This window comes from Capricornis sumatraensis, chromosome 20 (genome assembly GCF_032405125.1).
Source record: "Capricornis sumatraensis isolate serow.1 chromosome 20, serow.2, whole genome shotgun sequence".
Taxonomy (NCBI): domain Eukaryota; kingdom Metazoa; phylum Chordata; class Mammalia; order Artiodactyla; family Bovidae; genus Capricornis; species Capricornis sumatraensis.
Window position 1 is genome coordinate 53,897,720 of NC_091088.1, and position 26,307 is coordinate 53,924,026.

Sequence of the window (26,307 nt, forward strand, 5' to 3'; positions counted from 1 at the left end):
TGGCAGTCGGGTCGGGACAGGCTCCCGCCCTTTGTGCCTCGGGGCAGAAGCGCACTGGAGCGCCAGCCTCCCGGCGGAGGAGACGCGGGACGCGAAGGGCGAGTCTCCCATGTCGAGTGGGTCCACACACTTCGTCCTCCTGGGCTCACCCGAAGGCCGCGAGCGTCCCATCCCCAACCCGGTCTTACCCGAGATTCTACGGGAAAGGGGGAGCTGGGTCCCTGCAGACGCCCAGTCTCCCCGCACTGTTCGCACCCCGCGACCTCCAGGTTGGGATTATCTGGTTTCAGGGGTTCTCTGGGCCGCCACTGAAGGGCTCTGGTGGGGGGCGGGCGTAGCCAGGGCCACGCGATCACCCCCAACCCCCTCAGCGAGGCGCTCGCAGCTGCCGGGGCTGTCACCTGCAGATGGAGCCGGGAGGGTGCAGGGTGCCAGCCGCGCACGGAGGGCTGGGCTGGGTTCTGGAAAAATCAGAGGCCGCGCCTCTGGCGGGATGCACCCAGCTTCCGTGTCCATGGAAGATGTAAGAGACGTGGGTTCTGATCCTCGGATTGGGAAAATCCCCTGGCGTAGGCAATAGCAACCCATTTCAGTGTTCTTGCCTGGAAAATTCCATGTCCGCTACAGAAGTTTAAAACTTGCTGAGCCTCGGCTTAAGAACAGAGGCTCAGCAAGCTGGGACTGGCTCCCGACTGAACCTAGGGTGGTGGGAAGACCAAGCCCTGCCGCGCGGGGCTTCAGCCTTTTCTGGGCCCTTTCTTCTGCCCCTTGAGACCCTTCGGCTGAAGTCACCCCACCCCAGGTCCGGCTCTTGTGAGTGTGTCTCTGGATGAATCGTTGAATCAAGGCTCCCCTCTCCCAGTGGAAGACCTGGGAAAGTCTGAATTCCCCTGGTCCCCTGGGCTCATTTTTTTGTTTTTGTTTTTGCCTGTTCAAGGATATATACCTGCTGTGCTTAGTCGCTCTGTCTTGTCAGACTCTGTGACCCCACAGACTGTAGCCTGCCAGACTTCTCTGTCCGTGGCGATTCTCCAGGCAAGAATACTGGAGTGGGTTGCCATGCCCTCCTCTAGGGGATCTTCCCAACCCAGGGATCGAATCCAGGTCTCCCGCATTGTAGGCAAATTCTTTACCATCTGAGCTACCAGAGACATGTACACACACACACACACACACACACACACACACAGAAGAGATCTGGTGGCTCAGATGGTAAAGAATCTGAGTGCAACGCAAGATACCCAGACTTGATCCCTGGGTCAGGAAGATACCCTGGAGGAGGAAATGGCAACCCACTCCAGTATTCTTGCCTGGAGAATCCCCGTGGACAGAGGAGCCTGGCGGGCTACAGTCCATGGGGTAACAAAGAGTCTAACAACACTGAGCAAGTAAACACACATGTACACACATACACTTACGATACAAATTTCCAAGTTTGCAGTGAAAAGTAGTCATTGGCACCATGGTAAATGCGATTGGGCTCTTCAGAATAGGTGATAGTTATCCATCAACCCACTCCACTGTTCTTGCCTGGAGAATCCCAGGGATGGGGGAGCCTGGTGGGCTGCCGTCTATGGGGTCGCACAGAGTCGGACACGACTGAAGTGACTTAGCAGCAGCAGCAGCAGCAGCAGCAGCATCCATCCACGTAGATTTCCTCATTTTCACTGTGGCCTTACAGTGGACATGCAAGAGAACGTTCTTGTTTGTGTGGAAATACCCAGTAAAGTATTTGAAGGCGATCAGGCAACATATTGGCAACTAAGGCTCAAATGCATATAGGAAAAAGAAAAGTTTGTACTGTGCTTACAACTTTCTGTGTTTGTCATTTCAAAACAGAGAAATATAAATATATAAAACATGCATATGAAAGTCCTCCTTTATAAGAATAAACTTCTGTTACCAATGTGTTCATTTCTTGTGTTTCTTCCTAAAACTCTGTACTTCTTGTTTTAAAATATGTTTTGTTATCTACCTTTTTAATATATATAAATATTTTATTATTTACTTACTTTTTGGCTGTGCCGGGTCTTCATTGCTGCTCTCTAGTTGTGGTGAGCGGAGCTACTGTCTAGCTCCGGGGCTCGGGCTACTCTAGATGTGATAGCTTCTCTTGTGGACGATGGGCTCTGGGGCAGGTGGGCTTCAGTATTCGTGGCACACCAGCCCGGTTGTCCCTTGGCACGTGGAATCTTCCCAGACCAGGGGTGGAACCAGTGTCCCCTGCATTACAAGGCAGATTCTTAACCACTGGACCACCAAGGAAGTCCTCTCTATACTCCTAAACTCATGCATATGCAGTTTTCCCGCCCCTCCCTGCATAAAATTGAGCTCTCCACCTACTCACCTTGGTTTTGTCACTTAGCAATATACATGTGTTTGGGGTTTTTTTTATTGTTTTTTGTTTGTCTTTGCCATGCCTCTGGGGATGCAGGATCTTAGTTCCCTGACCAAGGATAGAATCCCTGCCCCGCTGTGGCGAACTCGCCAAGTCCTAACCACTGGAGCTCTAGGCAGTTCCCTACATGTGTATCTTTGATGTGTATGTTTGATGTATTGACCCTTGTATCATTATGAAATGTTCTTCTTTGTCTCTAGTAAAATTTTTTTAACATCTATTGCACTGATACCAATTTTGTCCTCATTCTTACTGTTAGCATGGTGTTTTTCTTATCCTTTTATTTTCAACTTTTTTATGTCTAAAAAGTTAGATCTAAAGTACAAATAAGCATATGCTTGGGTCTGACTTTCTTATTCAGGCTGACAGCGTATTATTATCTATTGCTTCATAACAGATTATCCCATTAACATCATAAAATAACGCATATTTATTGCCTTACCGTTTCTGAAGTTTGGAGTCCAGGAGTGGCTTAACTAGGTGGTTGTGGTGCTGAGTTTTCATGAAGCTACAGTTAAACTATCAGTGAAGTTACTATCATCCGAAAGAAGTTTTGGCAAACTATGGCAGTGGGCTAAATCCACCCAATGCCTGTATTTGTAAGACTCACAATCTAAGAATGATCTCCATACTTTAAAATAGCTGGGAAAAAGTGAAAAAAAAAAAAAAAGAATATTTCACAACACTGAAAATGATGTGAAATACACATTTCAGTGTCCATAAATAGTTTTATTGGGACATAGTCATGCTCTTTCATTTATATATTGCCTATTGGCTGCTTTTGTGCTTCACCAGTGGATTTCAGGAATTTTTCAGGTCACCCACAACGCCTAACGGGTTTACTATATGGCTTGGCAACTTAGCAGTAAAGAATCTGCCTGCCAGTGCAAGAGACTCTGGTTTGAATCTGGGTTGGGAAGATCTCCTAGAGAGGGAAATGGCAACCCACTCCAGTGTTCTTGCCTGGAAAATCCCATGGACAGAGGAGCTTGGCCAGCTGCAGTCCATGGGGTGGCAAAGAGTTGGACACGACTTAGTAACTAAACAACACAACAACATTATAGAAAAAGTTTGCAACCCCTATTCGAAAGGCTTGACTGGGATTGGAAGAGCTTCTCCAAAGAGGGCTCACACATGTGAGTGCTGGCAGGAGTTCAGTCTCTTGCCACATGAACACTTACCTAGGACCGTTCAAGAAGTTCCTGACTCCTCGGGGAGGAGTGATGGAAAAGCGTCGGCAACAGAACAAGCCAAGACAGAAGCTGCAGGGTCTCATAACCCAGTTTGTGCCGCTGCTTCTGCCACATTCCTCTAGTCATACGCAGCAACACTGGTAGTTTGGGAGGTGTTCACGCAAGGGTGTGAGTATCGTTGGAGGCCACTTTGGAAGCTAACTACCACAGATGGTCTCTGACTTTTGGTTGGAATGTTTATTTCATTCACGCTTGAGGTCATGATTGATATGGTTGGCTTTATGGCTGCCGTTTTGCTGTCTGTTTTCACTCTCTGTGACTCCTTCACTACCTTCTTCCATGTTAAACAACTTTTAGTATACTATTTAAATTCCTCCGTTGATTTTTAAAAAAACTATATATTTTGAAAGCTGATTCTTAAACGGTCACTCTAGGGATGACAATATTTACACTGTAAATTATCACAGTCAACTTTAGGTTAATACATATTGAATTCCAGTAAACTATAGCAGACTTGTTCCACCCTATCTCCATTTCTCACCTTATTTTGTGCTATTGTTGTTACATCCCATCCATATATGTTATGCACTCTACAACATAGTGTTATAACTTCCACTTTTACAATCACATTTTCAAAGAAAAAAAAAAAACAAAGAAAAACATTCATTTAAAAAAATGTTTATCCACATATTTATAATTTCTAGGATTCTTCATTTTTTTCTTCCTGCGGATTTGATGTCATTTTCTTTCAAAGTGAAGGACTTTCTTTAGCATTTCCAACAGGGTAGATCAGCTCACAATGAACTGATTTTTGTCTACCTGAGAATGTCTTTCTTTTGCCTTCAGTTTTGTTTTTTTATATTTATTGAGCTGTTTTATTATTTTTGGCTGTGTTGGGTCTTAGATGTGGTATGTGGAACCTTGCTGTGGCCTGCAGGATCCTTTGTTGCAGCACGCTGGCTTCCCTGTAGTTGTGGCAAATGGGCTACAGAGTGCTCTGTGGTGTGGCCCATGGGCTTAGCTGCCCTGGGGCATGTGAGAATTTAGTTCCCCAACCAGGGATTGAACCCTCATCCTCTGCATTGGCAGGAGGATTCTTAACCACTGGACCACCAGGAAGTCCCTTGCCTTCAGTTTTAAAATCTAGTTTTGTTGAATATAGAATTATTGACAGTTTTCTTTTCTTTAGCACTCTGAATAAGTCATTCAGCTGCATTCTGGCCTCCATTGTTTCTGTGAACAGTTGGTTGTTTCTGTAAACACATGCTGTTCCCCTGTTTGTGTGGAGCTGTTTTCCACTTGCAGCTTTCAAAACTGTCCTTGTCCTTTCTCCTCCTTCCAGCAGTTTGACTGTGTTGGGTCTAGGTACGGATCTCTTTGTATCTATCCTACTTGCAGCACATTGAGCTTCTTGGATCTAGAATCTAATGTCTTCCATGAAATTGGGTAAGTTTGCAGCCATTATTTCTTCAGACATTTTGCCGCAGTGATACAAAACCAGACACGACCTCCGCAGCTCTTTGGGGGCCCCTCTCCCTAAGCTCCTCTAGGCTCACGTCTGATGTGTATCTCCATGGCCATTCCTGGGCAGTGACTGTTCAGTGCGACAAGAGAGAGTCCAGAAGGAGGAGCCTCGGCCTGGAGGTTGCCCAGGTCATCCCTCCTCCCTTCCTGACTCCTCCTAGCATCCATCCAGGGTCTAAGGGCCCCTAGAACATCTTTTATCAGAGTCTGACAAATCCACAGAATCATCTGGAGAACTAAATGAACATATTGATGCCTGGAACCTGCTACTGATATACCAGGCTGGAACATACAGAATGATTGATATTTAAGCACTTTTAAACCTACAAAAACGGTATTTTTATATAGTTTAATATAAACTATTAAACTATAGTTTAATAACTATTTTTATATAGTTTTTATATAGTTTAATCATGGGTTGGGATATCATTATTTTTTAAAAGCTCCCCAGGAGATTGTGATGTAGAACTGTTTGAGAACTAGACTAGGTGAATGAATGAGACAATAAACTGAATGAGCAACTGAGTGGGCACTGACAAATAACTGGATATGAGAGCAAGCAAGTGAGTGAGTAAAAGAATAAGAGGGAATAAATGGATGCATGAAAGTATAAATAAATGAATTGCTAAATCAACACAAAGGTGATGATAAAGGGATGTCTGAATAAATGGCAGATGGTTAGTGAACATATGAAGAGATAAATGGGTGAGTACACAGTTGGGAATGAATCATGAAGAGATGAGTGGATGACTGGATAGATATAAATGGAGAAATGAATGGATGACTGGATGGAGAGGTGAATGGACAAATGGATGGATGGATGGATGTGCTGTAAGGCAGAGAATTGCATGGACAAATGAAGGAGTGAAGAGATGAATGTGTGAATGAAATTTGGATGTAAGGATGGCTGAATGGATAGGCATATGGACTAGTAAATGAGCAAATAGATGCTTGAAGAGATGGATGGGTGAAGGATCGGATGATGAGCGGATGGACAGATAGCTGAATGGATAAATGGAGAGGAAGACTGACTGATGAGTGAATGAATGGTTGGATATTTAGGTGGATGGATGAACATATGCTTGCATGACTGTTTTAGAAATATTGCTGGATGATGAGAGAGATAGGTGGAGAGATGAATGGATGGGTGGATGGATGAAGGGTTGGATGAAAAGATGGCTGAACAGATGGATAAATGGATTAGCGAGTGGCTAGATATTTGGACAGAGAAGACAATGGCACCCCACTCCAGTACTCTTGCCTGGAAAATCCTATGGATGGAGGAGCCTGGTAGGGTGCAGTCCATGGGGTTGCTAAGAGTCAGACATGACTGAGCGATTCCACTTTCACTTTTCACTTTCATGCATTGGAAAAGGAAATGGCAACCCACTCCAGTGTTCTTGCCTGGAGAATCCGCCTGGAGAATCCAAGGGACGGGGGAGCTTGGCGGGCTGCTGTCTATGGGGTTGCACAGAGTCGGACACGACTGAAGTGGCTTAGCAGCAGCAGCAGATATTTGGATGTTGAATAGATTTATGGACTTTCGGTTAGATGGATATAGTGGTGGATAGGACAACAGGTTATGTTGCCCTAGTGGTCCAGGAGCATGTGACGAGAATGAAGACAGAACATGAAATCTGGTGCAATGGGTCAGGGGAACTGCAGCCTCTGTTGGACTGAGGGGCAGAGTCCACTCTGAGTCCAGCTTTTATTCCTAATTGCAGACGACAAGACTTTCTCAGATCTTATCTTTCTCAAGACACATGTTATGTTAATTACGTACTTCTAAACTTAATGAACTACACTGACTTAGTCCAGATTTCCTTGTGTTTATCCCAGGCTGTTCCCTTCTGGGCTAGTCTCGGGAACAATTAGCAAGTCCATAGGCAGCGTTCATGCCTGGTGCCAACCCGGTGTTTCAAGGTCCATGCTTTCATGATCCCAGTCATATTCCCTTCTGGGTCTGGCCTTGGGGTTTGTAACAAGGTGATTATTCTTAAGAAAAACATGAAAGATAGTCATTAACATGATTTCTTAATATATACTGTTTTTTCAGGTGCTATTTCTATGAAATTTCTCAAGGCTATAAAAGTACATTATTAGGAATTCCCACTACAAGACTACACAGTGGTTGAGCACGTAGCCTTGGGAGCCAGACCACCTTGATTTGAATCCTGGTTCTGCCGTTTATGGACTCTGTGACCTTAGGCAGTGAACTTCATTTTTCTTTGCCTGTTTCCTCATCATTTACACATGGAAGATAGCAATAGTTCCTACCTACTGGCATTGTGAGGAGTGAATGGGCTGATACACTCAAAGGCCTAGATTTATTATGATGAGAAAATGGATGACCAGATGGCTGGATGGCTGAATGGACAGGCCATGACTGAATCAAAAAGAAAGAGACAATGAGGGAAGTGAAAGGAGTCACATACACTCATGAGACACCCTCAGACATTTTATTAGGGGCTTAGAAAGGGTCCTACAGGATCTTCCTCTGTGTTCCCAAGGGTTATGGCCCCAGGGATAGATCAGATCTGGACGTAGGACAAGGTGACATCACCGTGGATTTCCACCAAGTCCACCCTCTGGAAGGCTGAGAGTCGATGGGAGAAGTCGAAGAGGTGCTGGCCGTTGGCATAGACCTTGAAGCGGTCTGCGCCACAACGAACAGACAGCTGCAGGGAGAAGGGCAGGCATGAGGCCAGGGCCAGGACAGATGCTTCGGAGGGAAGCAGGGAAAGAGACCCCAGACTCACATCAAAGAACTGTCCAGGACCAAACGGGTTGTAGGGGACATTCCTCTCCTCAGATCCCCAGGAGCCATTCAGAAAGCTGTTCCGAACCACTGCGCCCTCGGTCATGCGGGGGTTAATGTGCAGAGCCACGTCCCCAGAGGATCCCACCTTGAAGTTGATGACAAAGCTAGGGGCAGAGAGGAAGGCAGGAGTAAGATGGGGGTATGGGAGGGGGGCTGGGGGAGCACCTTGCTCCCCCAGGAAGGAGGGAACTGGGGCCTGGACACCCGGGTCTCCAATGGAGGAGGGGGTTGAGGGCTCAGACTCCTAGGTTTGAGCGATGATGGCGAGAGATTCTGCACCTCAATCTCGATTCTGTACCTCTTGGCTGTGGGGGGTATGTAGCCCTTGATAATGATGGTTCTTCGAGCTATAAGCCCCCCTTGCAGTCTCCCATTAAATGGCACGGGCTGTAGAAAGAAAACACAATATCCCAATATCTCTCAGGTCCCCAGAAGCCAGAGGCAGGGATGAATTTTCAGAGAGGAGCATTCACTTATCTTGGGAAACGCTCCAAACCTCCAAGCCCCACTGACTCCAACCACCAATTCTACCTTCTCCCCACCCACCTCCCGTCCCAAATGTGCTCTGGCCGTTCTGTTTCCGACCTTCTCAGGGCTCCCAGTGGTTCAGGACCTCCCACTCCTGTTTTCCCACAAGCTGCCCCCACAGAACCCTAAACTCCCGCCAGAGACCTTACCGGGTTGAAGGCTGGGGGTCCCTCCATGGTCTGTGAAGTAAGGAAGAAGAGATACTATTCTGTAATATTCGACAAAAATTAGGGCACATCTATGGCATACAGGGGCCGTCCCTGATGGCTCAGAGGTAAAGAATCCACCTGCCAACGCAGGAGATGTGGGTTCAGTCCCTGAGTTGGGAAGTTTGCCCGGAGAAGGAAATGGCAACCCACTCCAGTATTCTTGCCTGGAGAATCCCATGGACAGAGGAGCCTGGCGGGCTACAGTCTCTGGGGTCACAAACATTCAGACACGACTGAGCGACTAAACAATAACTACTACCACATGCAGGCATATCTCTAGGTGCTGGATTAATACAGTTGGGGATCCGATCTGACCACCCCCCAGCTCTTACCACCCAGCACCCGAATGGCCATACACCGTCCCACTTACAGGCAGTCTGCTTTGTTGCTGATAGTACTGTCCGGGATTCTATGTGGATAGAAGGAAGACATGAGTGGTGAGAGGCTGGGGGGCCCAGGGCCTCCTCAGCCCCTGAACCCCCACCTCGAGGGGAAGTCCATCACCCACCAGCAGGTACTTACTGGGTACGCCTGAGCAGGCATGGGCATCTGTGGGCACAGAGGAGAAGGAGGCAATGAGGGGGGCCCCAATCTAGGGCCTGGAAGGTGTCAAGGATGCCTGCCCCAGGGCAGCCCACCACCACCATCCATGGGAACTCTGGGTATACCCAGGTGGCTCATTCATGGCGGAGAACTCATCAAGTTTAGGGATCATCAGTGCACCTCACCCCACCTCTTTAGGACAAGGCTGATAAATTCTATTCTTGTGCCTGCCCTGTCCTGGCTTCCTGCTACCCCAGGAACCTCATCCACTCCTCTCCTCCCTCCGCAGTAAAGTGAGCACCCTCAGAACACCTCCCAAGCCCACACAATACTCTGCTTACCGCATCGCCAACCATGACTTGCCCCTCACTCTATGTGACCACCCTGAGGCCAGCAGGGTGCTTTTACCAGTCAAGTTCCTTCCTCCCCTGTCTGTCTCGGGCTGTTTTAGGCTGTGTGAGACTCTCTCTTTCACAGTCTCTGGCTCTCCCTGCTTCTGTTTCTGTCTCACTCGCCCTCACCTTCTCAACTGTGGCTTCTTGTGCCCGGAAAACCTTTTCCCTCATCTAGACAATTTTTATTCACCCTTTCTCTCTGTTTCTAATGAACTCCTTTCTGCCTTGAACTTCTGTGTTAAGCCAGTTTTAAAAAATAGCTTCCTTTTTTTTTTTTTTCTCCTGCCTGTATTGTGCATTTGGTGGGATCTTAGTTCCCCGACCAGGGATTGAACCCAAGTGCTCAGGAGTGAAAGAACAGAGTGGTAATCCCTGGACCACCAGGGAATTCCCTTTTTTTTTTTTTTTTTTGAAGATACATTGCTGAGGGAATTCCCTCATTTTTGGCAGTGAGGCCAAAAATAAATAAATAAAAATTCAAAAAAATAATAAAATACATTGATGGAGCACAAGAGTAAAATGAGGTTACCATAGGCCCGAGGTTACCTTAGGGATGAAGACATTCCTCACTGGGGAGGCAGAGGAGCGAGTGGTTTGATCTGTGCCTCTGCCAATTACAAGGTCCAAGACCTTGGGCAAGTTACTTAAGCTCTCCGTGCCTCAGTTCCCACATCTGTAGAATGGGGCTGATGATCGTCAGAGAGTCCTTTCCCCTGGGAGGGACTGGGGGACTCACAGGTTGGGAAGGGGAGAGCCCTCAGCTAAAGCTCATGCCAGGGGTATGGAGTCAGAGCCGCTCCAAGCTGTGCTGCTGGGGGGTTCTAGTGCCTGTGTTTTGGTGGCCAGTCGTTCACTATGGACCTGGGAGTGGGTTTCTTGGTCACTGGGTCTGTGCTTTCTGACTCAGCTCACACACCTATTTCTTCTTCAGAAAGTCCTTCCTTAAGACCCTGCAGGGAATTCCCGGATGGTCCAGAGGTTGGGACTCTGCACTTTCACTACCAAGGGCCAGGGTTCAATCCCTGGTCAGGGAACAAGGATCTTGTAAGCCAAGTGGCACAGCCAAAAAATAAGTAAAAATAAATAAAACAAAATGATGGTGTATAAAATGGTTCAAATACCTTAGAAAAAGAAACAAAGACTCTCCAAATCCCCTGTATACCTCCCACCCCCACACTGACCGCCTGTGGCCAGCACCATCTGTGACAGAGCCAGTAGACTGTCTTGGTTGCCACTGGGTCCATGGAATCGCCCAGCAGTGGGTCTGGCACAGAGAAAGTGCCCAGGAAATAAGTAAACATGACCATTAAGGAAGGGAACAAGCAGACAGGAGAGAGAGACACCACACACCTGGTTTGAGGGAGGCTGGCCTCCGATGAAGTTAATTGATTGAAGCATCAGGTCACCATCCACATGCAGGTGGGTGACCATCTGCAGCGGGATCCGGTGCTTAAACTCATAGAAGGGAGTCCCATTCACCACCACCTGGAGGGCAGGGGTAAGGTCAGAGTCGGCACCCACGACCTTGGGAAGGTAGAAACAGGAAGCAGGCAATAGGGAGCTTTTTGACATGGGGTCAAAAGTCTTAAGGGTGAGCTGACACAGTTTCAGAGTCAGGAATCTTAAGTCCACTGGTCAAAGGTCAAACTGAGGTCAAAAGTCAGCTCACAGATTGGTGGGTGGATAAGCATGGAGAATTCAGACTGAGGATGGAGACTGGGGGAAAATTGAATCAGAGTCCTAGTTTTGGCACCAAATGACTGGGTTTGAGGTCTAGCCCTAACGTGGTCTTGGCTGTGTGACCTCAGGTAAGTCACTAGCTTCTCTGAGCCTTTGTTTTTCCCATCTGTAAAATGAGATCTCACTCTGGGATTGTTGGGAAGGCATGTCACAGGCACTGTGGAAAATCATGTGCACAGACTTGCACGGTTAGCACATCTCAGAATACTTTGAGCCATCAAGGTTCTATTTACAGAGCTAAGCTCCCCAGGACCGAGAGCTTCCTACATGCCAAACGCTTGACCCACTGACATCAATATGGTGACTGGAGGCAGGACCAGGCACTGTCTCTGTTGTTCAGGAAAGCAGAGGCTCCAGGTGGTAGGGAGACCAGTTCAAAGTCACATGCTGGGGAACGGCAAAGCTCAGACTTGAACCAGTGCCGGTGTCTGAACTCAAGCAGTGATGTTAACCTCTGGTGATGAGGTTGGAAATCTGGTGCCCATAAGAGGGCAGATAAGGTCCAGGTAGGAGGAGACTTCCCTCACAGGCCAGGCGGGGACGGATGTTCACCGGCTCCACCACATGTCATTTATGGGGAGCCAGAGGCAGGGGATGGAGAGAACTCAGAGGGTAGACACAGGGAGTACTAGACAGCCATCAAAAGGGCCAGACCAAGTGAGACAGAGCAACACAGGGAGCCTCTCTCTCACTCACACGCACACACACACAACCAATGAGGAAAGTAGAGGGGAATACATAGCATGGGGGCATACAAACTTAAAAAAACAAAGTCGCAGAAACAGATCAGATCACACAATCAGGATCAAGGCCGCCCCTGGGGCTGAGGGGACTAGGAGGGCTCTGTTTCTCCATCTAGGAGCTAGTTACACAGTGTGCTCTCTTTGTGAACAAGTCAGCTGTGTTTGCAGTTTTCTGTACTTGGGTCACACTTTAATAAATACTTTAAAATTTTTCCCATAATAGTAATCAATCACATTATGTGGGCCTTTTTTGGATGCTGATTCAAACAAAATGTAGACAACGTCAAACATTACGGCATTCATGATATGATGAGATCACTGGGTGTGTGATGACCCTAAGGAAGAACTGAACATTTTTTTAGGTCTGACAGTGGCAGCCTGCCTGTGTTTTTAAAAACAAAAATATTTATGAATGAAATTATATGATATCTAGGATTTGCTGTTAAATAATAGGGGAAGGGAAGTGGCAGGTGGAGATGGGAGCAGACAGACTTGGAGTTGACAGCTATCAGCCCTGGCCCAGGAGGGGAGGGTTTCCCAGAATTCCGTGCTTCCTTTTGTGTGTTTGGGTTTCCCTAGCGGCTCAGAAGTTAGAGTCTGCCTGCAATGTGGGACACCTGGTTTCGACGCCTGGGTCAGGAAGATCCCTTGAGGAGAAGGGCAACCCACTCCAGTATTCTTGCCTGGAGAATTTCAGGGACAGAGGAGCCTGGCGGGCTGCAGTCCATGGGGTGGCAAAGAGTTGGATACGACTGAACCGACTAACACAAATCTGAATCTCGCAAGAACACAGAGGGGCAAGATGATAAACGCGAAACATGTCAGAAGGCTCTCCACGGTGGAGGAATGGGTATAAGAAAAAGAGATGAGAGAATTTTTATTTTAAAAAAATTTTAATGAGAAAAAAATTAAAAGAAAAGGAGAGAATTGTTTGATAGGCAGGAAAGAAGGAAAAGAAAAGATAAAAGGGAGGAGGGAGGGGAAAGGGAGAGAGGAAAAAAAAAGAAACGGCGAGTGGGAGGGAGTAGGGGAAGAAAGGCAGGCAGGCAGACAGACAGGAAGGAAGGAAGAAAAGGAGGGAGGGAGGAGCGGGGCGGGGAGGCCCCGCCCCCAGGGAGGGGAGGCCCCGCCCCCACGGCTCTGACCTTGAAGTGCTCCGTCGTGACCATGAACACCAGCTCGAAGGCCGCGCCCTTGCGGAAGGGCATGCTCATTTTCCTCTCCTCGTTGCCCCACGAGCCTTTCTGCTTCGAGTTCAAGACCACCTTATCCCAGCCATCAAAGCGGGGATTGAAGTGGAAGGCGACGTCTGCCCCTTGGCCCTGCCCCACCTCGAAGTTCACGAAGAACCTGGCGGGACACGGAGGGCTGTACCCCTGGCCGCACTCCAAGGGTCAGTTTCCCACCGCCACCCCTTCGCTCACTCCCTGTCCTTAAGAGAAACCCTTCCGCCACCCAGTTTCAAATAGGACCGCCCCCCCCAGGGACTCCTGAGTTTGCCCCGGCAAACTTGAATCTATCAGTTCAAGTCTATTTATCCCCTTCCCCAGTTCCTGAAGCCCATTCCCCACGTGCAGCCAGAGGGACTCTCAGTTCAGTTCAGTTGCTCAGTCCTCTTTGCAACCCCATGGACTGCTGCATGTCAGGCTTCCCTGTCCATCACCAACTCCTGGAGCTTGCTCAGACTCATGTCCATGGAGTCAGTTGATGCCATCCAACCATCTCATTCTCTGTCATCCGGAAGACCGAAATCCGAGCACTTTGCACAGCTCACTTCACATCAGCATCCCACAAATAACTGCAAGGGGGCAGGCACACACCTGCCCGAGGACTTTGCACTCAGATACACCTCAGATACACCCCAGACTCCCTCCCTCACCTCCTTCAGGTCTTTGCTGAAAAGTTCCCTTCCCTGGCCACCTTATTTAATGGGACAATGCCACATCCTCTCCCCCACATCTGTTCCCCATCTCTCTTCTCTCCTTATTTGTCTCCATAGCATTTATCACCATTTGCCAAATTGTATATTTGAGTTAAATTTATTTTTTATCCATCTCCTCTACTAGGATGTCACCTCCAGGGATCTTTGTCCTGTTGACTGCTCTGTTCCCAGAGTCTAGGCACAGAGTGGGTGCTCCGTGGATGTATAAAAAATGAACAAAGAAACGACGATCCTATTTTAAAGCCATAAAAAAATCTAAGGACTTCTCTGATGTCCTAGTGGTTGGGACTCTGCCTGCCAGTGAAGGGGACACGGGTTCAATCCCCAGTCTGGGAAGATTCCACATGTGCCAGGGGAACTAAGCTCGTGAGCAGCAACTACTGAGCCCATGCGTCACAACTATTGAAGCCCGAGCTCTAGAGCCTGTGCTTCACATCAAGCTAAGCCACCACAGTAAGAAGCCTGCACACTGCCACTAGAGAGTCATCCCCACTCGCTGCAATAGAGGAAAGCCTGTATGCAGCAATGAAGACCCAGGGCAGCCAAAAGTAAATAAATTAATGAAATAACATTTTTTAAAAAGCTAAGTTATTGTAGCACTGATTATACTACTTTGCACACTGAATCCTCAAAACTCATTTTACAGATGAGAAAGTAAAGCACACAGAGCTTTCCCAGTCACACTGTTGGTAAGTGACAGATCTGGGATGTGAATTCAGGCGGACCAGTTCTGAGCCTGTGATCTTAATTCATGCTATCATGCCCATCAATTCCAATCCAGTGTCCCAAGTTTGGGGCCACCTGTCATAGTGAGTCTCCCTAACACCTCCCAGTCCCCAGGGTCTCCCCCTCCTGATCTGATCACCAAGCCCTGGACTCTCCAGACCAGGGCTGGAGAGGCCCTCTGATGCAGTGACATAGAGTCCTCTTCTCAGCCAGGGTGGAGGAAGGGAAGCAGGCCTCCTGCATTTGGGCTGGAAGCCCCGTTTGTAGTCACCACCTCCCCTCCCCACTTCCTCCTTTGCGCGCCAGGCACAGGGGAGGGTCTTACCTCTTCATGTGCTCGCTAGCCACTCCTTGGATGTAAATGGACATTCCAACTCTGAGACCTCCTGGTATGGGGTTGTGGTAGGGCAGCGTCTGCAGATGGGGTCAGGTGAGGGGCCTCAAAGGCCATCTGCCTATTGCAGCCCTTACCACTTATTCAGAAGCCCCTCCAGCCCCACTCCATCAAGCAAGAGAGAGGAAACCAAAGTGGGAGGCATCAGTGAGATGAAGAGAGCTGAGTTAGAGATGGAAGCAAATAGCCTGAGACAAGAGTGGGAGTAAGTCAGGCTCCAGGGTCACTATTGGGTAAATCAGCCCCAAGGGTCACAGATGGGTGCCTCTGAGGCTCAGGATGAGGATAAATTGGTGCATGGAGGTCCGGGTGGAGCTAAGCCTGGGGTTACAGTATCTCACCGGGTTGTAGGTGGGCTGGTAGCCTGGTGCAGGGACAAAGGCCATCTTGAGAGGCTGGGCTGGTGAGTTCTCCTGTGAGGAAAGCTGCAGGAGTTGTGAATGGTGGCAGCAAGCAGGTGGTGGGTGGCTCTTATACCTGAGGATAAGGGTGTGGCTACAGGGCAGGGTCCATGGTGGGGTCCCTCTTCTCCACATCCCAGGCTCCCTTTTCTTACCAGCCTCACGAGTGACCAACCACCATCCAGATCATTGGGGCCACACCTGGTGCGACTCAGCTCAGAGCCCCTCTAGGCTCTTTTGCAAAGAGGAAGTGCTGGTGAACTTTGGCCCTTATCAGAGTCCATAAAACCTGACTGGACCTTTGTTGGCAGAGGGAAGGTGAGGCCAGGAAGGTTGGGCAGGGCAAGGCTAAAAGGAGTGGCCCAGAACAGATGGGCAATGAAAAAAGTGAAAGCAGGGAGGACCTGGGCACTCTTGGTACTCCCAGGAACTGTGAAAAGACCTAAATTTATTGCTTGCCCACTGCATAGCTCTATGTACGTTGTATCATATATGTAGCGCTTTAGATCACTGACTTCTGGAGCCAGAAGCTCTGGGTTGAATTCCTTCCTCTGCCATTTCTTGGCTGTTTGATCTTGGGTCAGTGCCTTCACTTCAATTTGCCCATTTGCCCGTCTGTTAAATGGGAGAATATTAATAGTATCAACCTCATAGGGTCCTTGAAAGGAATCACTAAATAAATATTCAGAATAGGATGTGGCATATACAAGAAACCAATTAATGCTAGAACACTAAAAAGACAGAGGGAAAATAATACTTTGCTCTCATTCCAAACAAATCCAGGCTAGTTTTTTTTAATTAATTTTTTTGGCGGTGCCACCAGGCTTGTGTGATCTTAGCTCCCCGACTAGGGATAGAACCCTGGGCCACCACAGTGAAAGTCCTAATTCCCCAGGAGGTTGAGATTACCTATGGAAAACTCGAAGCTTAAAGTGAGGCAGTTGGCCCAAGAGTGTGTAGCAGTTGACTCCTAACCACACTCCAGCACCGGACCCCACTATGTTCTGCGGTGAGTGAGTACCAGGCAGGGTAGACTCTGCCCTTAAGCATGAAGCAGGCACGGACACCATCTGTAGCCTGGTCAACCTAAAGGGAGTCACATGACTTTCTAACAGGGCTGGCCTGGCCTGCCCACCAAACTCTGAATGGTCATCACCTTCACAGCTCCCATTCCCAATCGGTCAAATCTCTATTCCCAACATTCAACACAACCGTGGTCCTTAGAGCCCCCAGGGTCACTGTACTACCTACTCTTTCTGCCTCGCCTCTCTTTCCAACAAGGACACCGGGTTCTTTACATTGCTTTATTGTTCGTGGGGCAACGATAAGGCAGGAAGAAATGTGTCATAAAGGTATAAACTGGGAGACTTGAGAAGACAGCAAGCTGGACCATCTTTACGAATCCTCCCTTTCCATGAACAAGAACATGCAGGCAGGAGGCGGGGCAAAGCCAGACCCCTGCGCCAAGACCTGGGACGACAGGCCTCTCAGAGCTTGGAGAAGGTGATGGTCTTCAGAGCCTTCTTCTCTATTGCGGCCTGGACAGACTTCATGACGTCTTTTGTTTGTAGCATGCTCATGTTCCAGGATTTCTGGATAAAGATGGCAGCCGGTAATAGAAAGGATACAGGAAGATTTTCGTTGGACCAATGAAAAATGGGAGGGAGATAGCAGCGAGCCAATCAGAGGACAAGGCCTGTAAAGGGACGCTGGGCCCTGATTGGTCACTCGGGGAATCAGAGATGGGTGTGATTGGTTGGATGGAGAGTCTCACCATATAGTTGAGGCTCTCCGTCACCGAATGGTCGCGGGAGTAGAGCAGGTTGATTTTTGTGCTCTGCACCGCCACGGGGCTCTTGCTGGAAATCTCAGCTGCCAAGGTGAAAGCCGCATCAAGCATGCTCTCCTTGTCTGGGAAGAGCCGGCTGAGGATGAAAGAAATTGGAAATCAGGCAATCTGAGAAGAGCTCTTCTCTCCCTCCCATGGACAAAGAAGTGACCAATTGCAGTAGAAAGTGGAAGACAGCGCTGGTGAAACGGACCAACCGGAGCAGGGCAGTAAACTCCACCCAGAGAGAGGAGGCCACTTGGAATCCGTGAGTTAAGGTGCATGGGAATCCAAGGAGCCCCACCCAAGTCTGGCTGCCCTGAATTCTTATCCAGCACAGGCCTCAGCCCCTACCTGACCAGTCCACTCTCCAGGGCCTCATCAGCCATCATCTTGCGGGCAGTGTAGGCCAGCTCGTTGACAAGGCTGCAAGATGGCAGGACATGCGAGAGGATGGCATCCTGTTTAGGAGATGCTCTGCTGTCCCCTTGTCCAGGCTCCCCTCACCCACCTCTGGTTCCCGATGACTTTGGGCAGTCGCTGCAGGGTTCCCACATCTGCCGCCAAACCTATGTCCACCTCCTGGGGGAAGCGACAGTGTTAGTGCTTGGTTTCTGCCCAGTATTGTCCCCACTGCAGCCTCAGTGGCAGCGAAACTCCGTATTTACCTGAGTCCCACCACACTCTCACCTTGGAGACGCCCCTCCCAAACACCCCTTTTCATTTCCATCCAGACTTTTGCCCATATAGGTTCCTTCGCTCTAGAATATAGCCCACCTTCCAACTCCCCTGTCCTCCCAACTCTGAAGTCAGCTGCATCTATCTCCAGGAAAAGCCTTGCCCTGAACCCCTCCATCCATGAGCTCCATCCTGCCTCCCACCCCCTCCAGCGCTGACTCGAGCAAAGACCCCAGCCTCTTCCCCTGCCCCACACATTGACTCACTCTTGACCTCACACTGACTCCGTGACCTCCCCTTGATGTCCCCCGTGGCCAAGTTTTACTTTTTAAGATTCAATTCTAACTTTTCTATGAAGCCATCGAGGCTCACTCCCACCCCCTTTAGCTTGCTCCATCCCTGCTCTGACCCGGCTCTGCCACTCATTTCTCAGCCCTCAGTAGGACCAAGGGAGCAGAAGCTTGGGAGAATGGCTCACCTTCACTTGGAAGAAAGAATCCCGGGTACTGTATCGGATGTCACAGGCAGTGATGAGATCCACTCCTGGGAAGTAGAGGCCAGAGACACTGAACAACCACAGGACTGACCCACCCCCACACCCAGACCATGGGCTTGCGCCTTGGGGCAAAGTCTAACTAGCAACAGATCTGGGGTGGGTGGGTTCAGACTCAACCTCCGCCGATGCAGCCTCCATGGATGGCAGCGATCACCGGCTTAGGGCACTGGAAGGGGACAGAAGGGGCAGGGTCAAGGCTGGTTCTGGAGCAGCAGGTTGGGGGGACACCCTGCTAGATTCCCAGAGTCACCTTCTCGATGACACTGAAGGTCTCTTGGTATCTGGTGAGGAGGCTATGAAGGTGCCAGCTGATGCGGGCCGTGTCGTCACCTGCGGGCTGAAGGAGGTCTGAAGCCATGTCCATGAGGTCGATACCTGGTGGGGAGATGGGGGGAGGCTCACCTAGCCTCCCAGGCCCTACCCATTGCCCCAGCTAGAGGTCATAGGCCAGGCAAACCACCACAGTGGAGAAAGCAACTCACACAGGTCTTCTGGAGGGGTCGCGTTTGGGGTGTGAAGGCAATACAAGTTAACACATATTGAGTCTCTGCTCACTTTAGCCTCACAGTGATCCTCTGAGGTAGGTCCTATTACTATCTCCATGTTATCGGGTGAGAAACTGAGGCACAGGGAGCTTAAGTCGCTTGCCCAAGGTCACCCTGGCTTGTGAGCAGTGGAACTGAGATTTCAAACCCAGAGCCATGCAGCCAGCTCTGGGTGGTAAAGAATCTGCCTGCAATGCAGGAGACTGGGTTCGATCCCTGGGTTGGGAAGATCCTGTGGAGGAGGAAATGGCAACCCACTCCAGTATTCTTGCTGGAAAATCCCATGGACAGAGGGGCTGGCTCCTCTGTGGACTGGGCTACAGTCCATGGGATCTCAAAGAGTCGGACATGACTTGAGCAACTAACGCTAATTTCATCAAAGGTGGTAATGGTTCCTGAGATGGGGAGGTCAGAAATGGAGCAATCTTTGTCACTCCAACCTTAAGACAATCCCAAGTCTGACCTTTTCCTCCACTGACCTGCTCCCACATTCTGTTCCCCACACGCAGCCTCAGGGCCCTTGTGATCACCTCAGGGCCCTCTCCTTCCCATCCATCCATCCCTCTCATATAGAATAAAATGCGAGATCTTATACCAGGACCTTACCAACTCTGCACAAGCCCCATTTCTAACCTATTCCACTGGGCACGCAGACCTCCACCAGCTGTTACAATAATGCATTACAATAAAAACACATTCCCTTCCTGGGGCCTTCATGCCTAGTTCTCCCTCTGCCTAGAGCAGCCTTTCCCCAGCAATGGTCTCAAGACTGACTCCATCACACTGTTCAAGCCACAGGGTAAAGTCCACCTCCTCAGGGAGGCCCCCCCACCCAACCATGGCTCAATAGCAGCCTGTCACCCTTCATCTCCTTTCTCTGCCATGCCTTCCACACTGCCCTCTTGTTATCACATAATTGTGTGCCTGTCTCCCTCTCTAGGATGTGAGATCCACGAGCAGAGGTCAGCTACCCACACACACATACACATGCACGGGCACGTGTGTGCGCGCAAGGAGTTTGGCTTTTTGTCTCCCACTCTATCCCCGTGCCTAACACAGCTTAGTACACAGCAGGTGCTCAATAAGTGAACAACACAGACAACAACCTCTGCCCCCAGGGGGCTGCTCTTCTACGGGGGAAACAAACAAATGAGAAAACTCATTTTGTCCAGGGGAGAAAAGTACTAAAAAAATTAAAGGAGGGAAATGGAATGGAGTGTGAGTGTAAGTGTGTGTGTGTGTGTGTGTGCGTGCATGCGCATGCACACGCCATGTGCAGTGAGGGCTGTTGCAGTATTAACTCGGGTGGTCAGGGACCCTCTCACTGAAATGGTGACATATGAGTAAAGATCTGAAGGACCAGAGGGAGGGAACTGTACAGATACCCGGGATAAGAGAGCTCTCAATGTTAGGGACAGCCAGTGCAGAGGCCCTGTGGTAGGAGTGCCCCTGGTGTCTGCGCGAGGACCATGGAGGAGGCCAGCGCAGTGGAGCAGAGTGAGCAAGGAGAGCAGGAAGAGCCAAGGTCAGGGAGGTAACAGAGGCAGATTCGGTGGGGCCTTGTGGGCCAAAAGGAGGCCTTGGCTTTGACTCTGAGTGAGATGGAGCCACAGGATGGTTCTGAGCAGCATTAACCTCTCCCTGAGGTTAATCATTCTCATCCTTTCGCTTGTTTGAACAGCGCAATTTGACAAAGCTGGAAAAATCAGTCCCACATTCGGCCACACCCCTGACCCTCTATAGCTTTGTGGCCTCTGCAACTTGTTTAAATGAGTGAGGACAGAGGAGTGCTGACTCAGGGTAGAGCTGAATTCGTGCAAGTTAAATATGAGTAGGATATAACCCCATTATCCTTCAAATAAAAATAAAGTAGGGCTTCCCCGGTGGCTCAGTGGTAAAGAATCCGTCTGCCAATGCAGGTGACACGGGTTCGATCCCTGGGCCAGGGAGACCCCCCCCCATGCTGTGGAGTGACTAAGCCAGGGCACCCCAACTACTGAACCTGCACTCCAGAACTCAGGAGCTGCGACTACGGAAGCCCTTGCACCCTAGAGCCCCTGCTCCGCAACAAGAGAAGCCATCGCGATGAGAGGCCCTCATGCAACAGCTAGAGAGTGGCCCCTGCTCGCCACAACTAGAGAAAAGCCCTTGCAGCAATGAAGACCCAGAACAGCCAAAAATAAATAAATACAATAAAATTATTTTTAAAAAAGAAAAAAGAACTCTGTGTGACCTCAGCCAGTTCACTCCATCCTCTGGGTCTCTGCTCTGAAAATTGAGGCTAAAACCCTCCCGAGAGCTCATGGGGCTGCAAGGATTCAAGAGACAGAGCTCATGGCGCTTTGAGCAGTGCCTGGCATGTAATGGCATCACAACAGTTCCTATTATTATACACTCCATCTCCGCCAAGGCCAGAACCGCCTGCATCAGTCTGCAGGCATCTGCTGGCTTCTATACCAGGTCTGAGAAGCTTGTATGACTCAGTGGGAACCACGCTTACTCCCAGAACAAGCTCAGCTCGGCAACTTGCGACACCTCCTCCCACTGGCTTTGCTGGTTTATCTGCCCTACTTGGATATTCAGACATGGGTGGTTGTCTGCAACCCCTTGGAATAAAGGGCCCCAGATTATGGCACGAGGTCTTTCCCCTCCAGAGCCAGAACTTGTTTTTGAGGAGTCTCCCATCTCGCTCCCTGGGAACCTCTAAATGTTTCAGATCTCATTCATCGTCACAATTAAGTTATTCATCATCATCAAGAATAACAGCTACATCAATAAAAGTTTCACATGAGTTAACATCTGGTGCCTGTTAACTCATTTAATCCTTGATGCAACCTGATGAGGGGGGAGATGAGTTGCTAAGTTGTGTCCAACTCTTTGCCACCCCATGGACTGTAGCCTGCCAGGCTCCTCTGTCTGTGGGATTTCTCAGGCAAGAATACTGGAGTGGGTTGCCATGTCCTTCTCCAGGGGATCTTCCCAACACAGGGATCGAACCTGTGTCTCCTGCCTGGCAGGTGGATTCTTTACCACTGCACCCATGGGTGCTCATAGCATCTCCGTTGTCTTCAGATCAGAAGCTCACAGAGAGGTGAAGGTGTGTGGAGGTGGCAGGTGGCTGGTTACTGGGCCAGGAATACTCTAAATCAGCTTGCCACACACCTGGGCCATAGTCACTCAGTGGTGAAGGGCAAGGATTCTGCAGCCAGGCAGCCCACATTCAAAAATCCTAACAGTGAGGACTGGGTACACTTCTTCCTCTCTGTGGGTCTCAGTTTCCGCCTCTATCAAATGGGGATGATGACTGAGCTTGTCTCATAGGGCTGTGGTAAGAATTAATTAACAGGTGTAAAGTGCTTAGAGACACTCCACAAATGTAAATAAGTCTGGACTGTTTTTTTTTTTTTAATTAGCAGTTTCATTCAATCTTTAAAACTGCTAATTAAACTGAATGTCTTCTTTCTGGCCTTTAGGTTGAAAATGGGACGAAATGGGCACAATCAACTAACAGCTCAAAGATGAGGACCTCTGGCCTGGCACAGCTAGAGATGAACCCTCATCCTGTCCTATTTCAAGGCTGGTGTCACCCAGGAAGGGAGCTGACACTGGAGTGATGTCACTGAATGTTGAATGGATGAACAAAGAAATGAAGGAGAACAGAAAAAGGAAACAAGGGACACGCGAAAATGTTACAGAGGAATAGAAAGAACAGAGGGAACAGAAGGAAAGAGAGGAAACACAAAGAATACATTGTTTCATGTCCAGTCTTCCCCACTGAATGAGGGGCAGGGCCTGGGGCTATCTCAGTCACCGCCGGGTCCCCAGCACTGGGCTGGGCCCTGTGCAGAAATCAGTGTATGTGACCCTTCACTTCTGGCATGGAGCCTCCCACAGATGCCAACTATGTGCCCTAGGTGAACAAGGTCCAATTACCTGAGGGCACCAAGCAGATTCTTCTAGAAGGAACCAGCCAAGTGGGTTACCTGTTTTTTTAAAATTTAACCTGAGTACAGGGTGAAGTTGTGCCTGAAGAACCACAGGACAGAGCCCAGGGGGACCTCAACTGATGGAAAATGAGGGGGGGGAAATTCCAGAAAGCAGACAGCCAGAGAGGGGAGCCCCAGATTCTGTGTATGAGCTCTGCCCAAATCTCTATAACAAGAGATCCCATGAACCAGACCTACAGCCCAGCAAAGAGATTTAAAAACTGACATCAACTTAGCTGCTAAAACAGGAAATTCAGCACTCTGGAATTATGTAATAGGGTCTAGAATTTCCACATCATTTTCTCCCATAGTCCAACATCCAGGATACATGCAATCCAACCTTACTCCAAAAACAAAGAAACAGGAAAATGAGACCCATTTTTTTTTTCAAGAGAAAAGGTAATAAACAGAGATTGACCCCCCAAGGCGGCCCTGATGTTGGGATCAGGAGACAGGATTTTAAAAACAGCCATTGTAACCATGCTGAATGACACAAATAAAAATATGATTGCGACGAATAAAAAGATATGAAACTTCAGCAGAAGAATGGGAACTATAAAAAAAGAGTGGAAACTACGATACAGGCATATCTCATGTTACCGCGCTCTGCAATATTGGGTTTTTTACACCTTGAAATTAAAAAAAAAAAAATCACTAGATGGGTTTAACAACAGAAGAGAGATGACAAAGGAGACGATGAACCTGATCTATGGAAATTATCCAACCTGAAGAATAGACTTGTGGGACAATCAAAAGACCCAACAGACATTAACAGAAAATCAGTTCATGTAGGTTCAAAATTAATTGCACAAAAGCATGTATTCAAGAAGAAAAGGTTTTGGCCACTTCATGTGCAGCTGGCAGGATCTTCAGTCGCCAACCAGGGACTGAACCTGGGCCCCTGCAGTGAAAGCACCAAATCCTAACACTGGACTGATAGGGAAATCCCCAGAAAGCATGTAATTATCACAACACATTTTATTGACACACACAAAAAAGACTGAGAGGTCAAGGGCCTTGATCAAGGCCATAGATTCAGCGTGAAAACCCAGACTTTAGAGCCCATGATCCTGTCTTTTGTTGGACTAATTTCTACATTTGAAAATGATTTAAGTAGACCTTCCCCAAATAAGAGCTTCCCTGGTGGCTCAGACGGTAAAGCGTCTGTCTACAATGTGGGAGACCTGGCTTTGATCCCTGGGTCGGGAAGATTCCCTGGAGAAGGAAATGGCAACCCACTCCAGTATTCTTGCCTAGAAAATCCCATGGACAGAGGAGCCTGGTCTCCATGAGGTTGCAAAGAGTTGGACACGACTGAGTGACTTCACTTTCTTTCACTTTCTCAAAGTAAAAGGTGGCGCTAGTGGTAAAGAACCTGCCTGCCAATTCAGGAGACATATGAGACATGGGTTCGATCCCTGGGTCAGGAAGATCCCCTGGAGAAGGGCACAGCCACTCACCCCAGTATTCTTTCCTGGAGAATCCCCATGGACAGAGGAGCCTGGTGGGCTACAGTCCATGGGTTGCAAAGAGTCGGACAACTGAAGCAACTTAGCATGCATACAAAGCAGAATTTAGAAGCTGCTTAAAACCCTGATTATGAAGCATTATTCTATTCCCAGGAGCAGGGGAGACTGGCAGGGGTGGGTGTGGAGAGCAGCTGGTACCTGAAGTGAACATTTTTCCTGCACCAGAGATCACCACCACACGACAGTCAGAGTCTTCTGCAATCTTGTTGAAGCATACCACCATCTCTCTGCGGAGGGGGAAAGGAGGAAGGGCTGTGTTGGGGTGGGAATCCCCTGCCCTCAGGCCCTCCCCTGCCCAGTCCCTCAGCCCCTGCCTCCCCGTGCAGGCAGGCCTCCAGGATCTGCAGGCCAGACCTCCAGAAGGCCTTGTTCATGGCGTTTCTCTTCTCAGGCCGGTTTAGTTGCACATGCAGAACATGTTTCTGGGCAGCTGTCACCCGCAGGGACTCATAGCTGTGGCCTGGGGCTTCCTCTGGGGATGCTTTGGAGGCTTCCTCTTGTGCAGAGGCACTCATTGGGCGAAGGCTGAGACCCAGGTTGGTGGAGGCTGTCAGTCCTGGGGAGACAGAGGTAGGAAGTGCCTTTGATGACCCTGAATATGGGGCACAGCACCTTCAAGAGCAGAGGGTACACATCTCAGTTGACACTAGGTTGGGGGACACACGGCTATGAGAGGCCTTGGTTTAGGGGATATAGACTTTAAGATGGGCTTCCCTAGTGGCTCACTCGGTAAAGAATCTGCCTGCAATGCAGGAGGACCGGGTTCCACCGCCTTGATTAGGAAGATCCCCTGGAAAAGAAAATGGCAACCCACTCCTGTTTTCTTGCCTGGGAAATCCCATGGACAGAGGAGCCTGGAAGGCTACAGTCCATGGTGTCACAAGAGCCAGATGCCACGGAGTGACTAAAGCACCACCACCACCACCAGAGTTTAAGATTCAGGTGTATTTATCAGTGGCCTCAGTCTGAGGATCACTTCAGACCCACGATTGTGGTGCACGCTAAGTTGCTTCAGTTGTGTCTGACTCTTTGCAACCCCTCTGGGCCATAGCCCGTTAGGCTCCTCTGTCCATTGGATTCTCCAGGCAAGAATACTGGAGTGGGTTGCTGTGCCCTTCTTCAGGGGATCTTCCCGACCCGGGAATCGAACCCGTGTCTCTCAGTCTCCTGCATTGGGAGGCAGGTTCTTTACCACTAGCGCCACCCAGAAAGCCCTGTGATCGTGGTACTCACTCCAGACTGAGTACACTGAGCTTGTCAGCGGCCCAACTGTAAGCCAGAAGCCCTCTGGATGGGGGCACATAGACCCGTTAGTTTAATAAGGGGTTCGAACCCTGGGTGACCCTGGACAGGCCTCTCCGCCCAACTGTCGCGATGACAGGACGACAGCTCAACGGACCCCTCAAAGATCAAGAGGTGACTTACGCCGGGTAAGCAAGTCGCCGAATCGCCGAAAAGCCGCAATCGCTGCCGCCATTGCTACTGACTGGTGGTGTAACGCGACGGGAGTAAGCTTATGGGGGCGGGGACAAGAGGCCGCCATGTTTGGTGAGGGCATCGAAGCCGCAGGCTGACGGCGGAGACGGTTCCCCTTTCCGCCATCTTTATCAAGGGCAACCGGAAACAGT

At 49.3% G+C, this 26,307-nt stretch overlaps 2 protein-coding genes across 3 annotated transcripts; both read right to left on the minus strand.

Annotated features, from left to right (window-relative positions):
* Positions 1-7,646: 7,646 nt before the first annotated feature.
* LGALS4 (galectin 4) lies at positions 7,647-16,141 on the minus strand. 2 transcript variants are annotated; one of them, XM_068992407.1, is made up of 11 exons: positions 16,073-16,141; positions 15,498-15,569; positions 15,088-15,176; positions 13,240-13,444; positions 10,962-11,096; positions 9,196-9,222; positions 9,044-9,082; positions 8,614-8,643; positions 8,235-8,323; positions 7,875-8,040; positions 7,647-7,793 (listed from the first exon to the last, which is right to left on the minus strand). In XM_068992407.1, the coding sequence occupies exons 2-11, from the start codon at positions 15,540-15,542 to the stop codon at positions 7,647-7,649; spliced, it is 972 nt and encodes a 323-aa protein (XP_068848508.1). In that variant the 5' UTR covers positions 15,543-15,569; positions 16,073-16,141. The 2 variants fall into 2 exon arrangements, with proteins under 2 accessions (XP_068848508.1, XP_068848507.1); XM_068992406.1 differs by having other exon boundaries at positions 9,178-9,222; positions 15,498-16,127.
* A 715-nt stretch (positions 16,142-16,856) lies between these two features.
* Positions 16,857-26,184, minus strand: ECH1 (enoyl-CoA hydratase 1). The gene is made up of 10 exons (XM_068992644.1): positions 26,105-26,184; positions 25,034-25,235; positions 24,818-24,906; positions 18,870-18,994; positions 18,737-18,785; positions 18,542-18,606; positions 17,897-17,967; positions 17,740-17,811; positions 17,332-17,482; positions 16,857-17,149 (listed from the first exon to the last, which is right to left on the minus strand). Exons 1-10 carry the CDS (start codon positions 26,154-26,156, stop codon positions 17,045-17,047), a joined length of 981 nt encoding a protein of 326 aa, XP_068848745.1. The 5' UTR covers positions 26,157-26,184; the 3' UTR covers positions 16,857-17,044.
* Between the last annotated feature and the right edge of the window lie 123 nt (positions 26,185-26,307).